This window comes from Sapajus apella, unplaced genomic scaffold (assembly GCF_009761245.1).
Source record: "Sapajus apella isolate SASKATOON/1434 unplaced genomic scaffold, GSC_monkey_1.0 scaffold2287, whole genome shotgun sequence".
NCBI classification, from domain to species: domain Eukaryota; kingdom Metazoa; phylum Chordata; class Mammalia; order Primates; family Cebidae; genus Sapajus; species Sapajus apella.
In genome coordinates, this window is record NW_022439213.1 from 6,704 (window position 1) to 10,329 (window position 3,626).

The 3,626-nt window shown below is 49.7% G+C and overlaps 1 protein-coding gene across 1 annotated transcript in view; it reads left to right on the forward strand.

Annotated features, from left to right (window-relative positions):
• Positions 1-3,621, forward strand: part of LOC116547179 (tenascin-X-like) — a gene marked incomplete at both ends in the record, with an annotated part of 10,321 nt that extends 6,700 nt beyond the window's left edge. The window contains 2 exons of the mRNA XM_032273217.1: positions 436-759; positions 3,512-3,621. Of these exons, the coding sequence (XP_032129108.1) occupies positions 436-759; positions 3,512-3,621 (434 nt within the window). The remainder of the gene's footprint in view (positions 1-435; positions 760-3,511) is intronic.
• Positions 3,622-3,626: the final 5 nt, after the last annotated feature.

Consider the following 3,626-nt stretch of genomic DNA (forward strand, 5'->3'; position numbering starts at 1 on the left):
TGTTACCCAGGCTGGAGTGCAATGGCGCAATCTCGGCTCACCGCAACCTCCGCCTCCTGGGTTCAGGCAATTCTCCTGCCTCAGCCTCCTGAGTAGCTGGGATTACAGGCACGTGCCACCATGCCCAGCTAATTTTTTTTTGTATTTTTAGTAGAGACGGGGTTTCACCATGTTGACCAGGATGGTCTCGATCTCTTGACCTCGTGATCCACCCGCCTCGGCCTCCCAAAGTGCTGGGATTACAGGCGTGAGCCACCGCTCCCGGCCTCCTGGAACTTGTCATGTGTGTTAGCTGTCTGCTGAGCAGGACCCCCCAGCCCCAAGAATGGGCCTCTCTGAGCTGACCTCAGGTCCCCTAGTCACCGCCTTGGCTTCTCCTTCCTTTCCCCAAGACGTGCGCACATCCCCCAGAGACCCTCTCATCCTTTTTCTCAGCTGCAGAGGAAGAGACCCTCAGACCCACAGAACCCAGCATGGAGGCCCCAGAGCCTCCCGAGGAGCCGCTCCTGGGGGAGCTGACAGTGACAGGAGCCTCCCCTGACTCGCTGAGCCTCTCCTGGACCATCCCCCAGGGCCGCTTCGACTCCTTCACCGTGCAGTACAAGGACAGGGATGGGCAGCCCCAGGCGGTGCGTGTCGGAGGCGAGGAGAGTGAGGTCACCGTGGGGGGCCTGGAGCCCGGGCGCAAGTACAAGATGCACCTGTATGGCCTCCACGAGGGGCGGCGCGTGGGCCCTGTGTCTGCCGTGGGTGTGACTGGTGAGTAGTGCTTGGGGTCTCATGGGGTAACTACCTTTCCCTCATGGGTACCTGATTACTGCTCTGCCTTTTCGCCAAGCCCTGTGGGTCCAGGTCTTGGCTCCTGTGTCCTGCCCTCCATCTGTGCCCCATGGCTGTGGCCCATGCTAGTGGTTTGCTTGTCCACTTTGGTGTGACCTCCTTCTGAGGGTCAACCACTGAGGACCTCCAAGGGTTAAATATGTCAGGTGCACACCAAGCCTAACTAATGAAAAATTTCCTTTTTTTCTGTCTTAATCATAGCATTCTTTGTTATAACCACATACACAAATGCATACGAGAGAAACAATCCAACGTCAAACCACATTGGGGTGACTAAATAATTTAGGCAACATCTATAAAAAGAGCTATTATGCCACCACTGAAATGTTTTAACATAAGACCCTTACTTTATAATGTTACACTGAAAAAAGAGAGCCCAGGCCAGACAGTGGCTCACACCTGTAATCCCAGCACTTTGGGAGGCCAAGGAGGCTGATCACCTGAGGTCAGGAGTTCCAGACCAGCCTGGCCAACATGGTGCAACCCTGTCTCTACTAAAACTACAAAAATTAGCCAGGCTTGGTGGTACATGCCTGTAATCCTAGCTACTCGGGAGACTGAGGCATGAGAATCACTTGAACCTGGGAGGCGGAGGTTGTAGTGAGCTGAGATCACCACTGCACTCCAGCCTGGGCGAAAGAGCCAAACTCAGTCTCAGAAAAAAAGAAAAAAGAGAGCCAACTTGTTGTAAGGATGCTAATCACAGCCATTTGAAAGTAATAGGCACAGCAAGAAGACCGGAAAGAAACACATCCCACAGGTGGCATGATTTGTTAGATAGAATAGAATGTTCCAGCACGTTTTTTGGGTATTATTCTATTCTGCGTAGTCCAAGTCTTCTTAAATGGCAAACATTTCTTTTATAATCGGGAAAAGGAAAAAAAGAAAATATATAATGTCTTCTCCTTTTTTACACCCCATCTGTCCTTCTCCCCTGTCACTCTTGTGACTTATTTCATTTCTAATTATGAGAAATTTCAAGATTTCTAGTCCCTAAGAAATTGGGGGATTGGGAATCATGAGATGAACTGAATTCCAAATGCACAGTCAGGCTGCCTTTTCTAAGTCATTCTCAGCCAGGTGGTTATGCCTGGTTTAGAGTATATTTCGAGAATTTCTACCAATGGGGAAGAATCCCCCCTGCTGAGAGGTCTTTTGCAAGGCAGGTCGCCACCTCTGCGACACCAGGTGAGGTGCAAGCTGGTCTCCCAAAGACCATCCAGACAGAGGAAGCCCTCTCACTCGGTCTCCCTGATTCCTGGGGGAGAGACCTCATTTCCATATGCATGCTCAGAGAACCATCTGAGTTTTGGAAAACGGGGAATAGGGAAATTATTGCAAAATGAACATTAGGAAAATTCACACTCTGAGGGTAAGCTGTTCTGGCTGATGTTCAGTTCTGTGTTCCTACCCCCACCATGGTGAACCACAGAATGGACACAGGACAGGCTGAGGGACTCACCCCTGCCCCTCCTGTTCCATCTGCATTGCCACCCAACCCCTACTCCACACTTGATTTTTAATTGTTGTAGCCCAGAATTTCTTCTTTCTTTCTTTTTTTCTTCCCTTCCTTTCCTTTCCTTTCCCCTTTCCTTTCCCCCTTTCCTTTCCCCCTTTCCCTTCCCCCTTTCCCTTCCCCCTTCCCTTCCCTTTCTTGATTGAGTCTCTGTTGCCCAGGCTGGAGTGCAGTGGCGTGATCTTGGCTCACTGCAACCTCATCCTCCCAGGTTCAAGCAATTCTCCTGCCTCAGCCTCCTGAGTAGCTAGGATTATAGGCACATGCCACCACGCTTGGCTACTTTTTGTATTTTTAGTAGAGACAGGGTTTCACCATGTTGGCCAGGCTGGTCTTGAACTCCTGACCTCAGGTAATCTACCCGCCTTAGCCTCCCAAAATGCTAGGATTATAGGCGTGAGCCACAGCTCCAGGCTCAGAATTCCTTTTTTTAGCCCACCTTTTCCTAGTGAAAATAATATAACAACATTATGTGGAAAGCTTGAAAAACAGAAAGAAAGAATCTATAGTCCCACATTCTCCCAGCTGCCAGCATTCATAACAATGTTTGCCGCGTACTTTTCCTTTCTGCATTTTGCATGCAGAGCATGTTTTAAAGTTGCAATCGGTGTTCATAAAATTCTCCGCTCTTATTTTTTTGTACACAGGTACATTGTAATCATTTACGTTGCGGCTACACAACCAGCATTAGTCACCGTTTCAATGGTTATTCGATGCGTGGTGGTGAAAGCACTATAACAAAATTAATCGTCTTCCACGGGTCATTTGGGTTCCTGACACGTTTGCTGTCATGAATAATCCCATCATGAATTCTTCCATGCTATAACTTTTTCCTGCTTTAGTAATTTTCTTAGGATAGATGCCCAGAACTGGGATTATTGGGTCAGAGGAAATGAGAATTACTTTGGCTCCTGACACTGCATCTCAGATGCCTTCTGGAGGTTTGAACAGTGCGTCTGTGCCAGCAGTGCCGGCCGGCGGCTCGGGGATACCTCACTGGCGCTTATTCCAAGAGTCACTGAATGGTGAACATAAAACAGCCCCAGCCCTCAGCCTGCTCTGGAGGGGCTTTGATGTCAGGTCCCATGACATCTGTTGACAGCACCAGCAAAGCAAGTTTCCCTTAAACCCTGTATCCCCTATATTACCTTTCAGCCCCAGAAGAGGTTGTGGACGAGACCCCCAGACCCACAGAACCCAGTACAGAGGCCCCAGAACCCCCTGAGGAGCCACTCCTGGGGGAGCTGACAGTGACAGGAGCCTCCCCTGA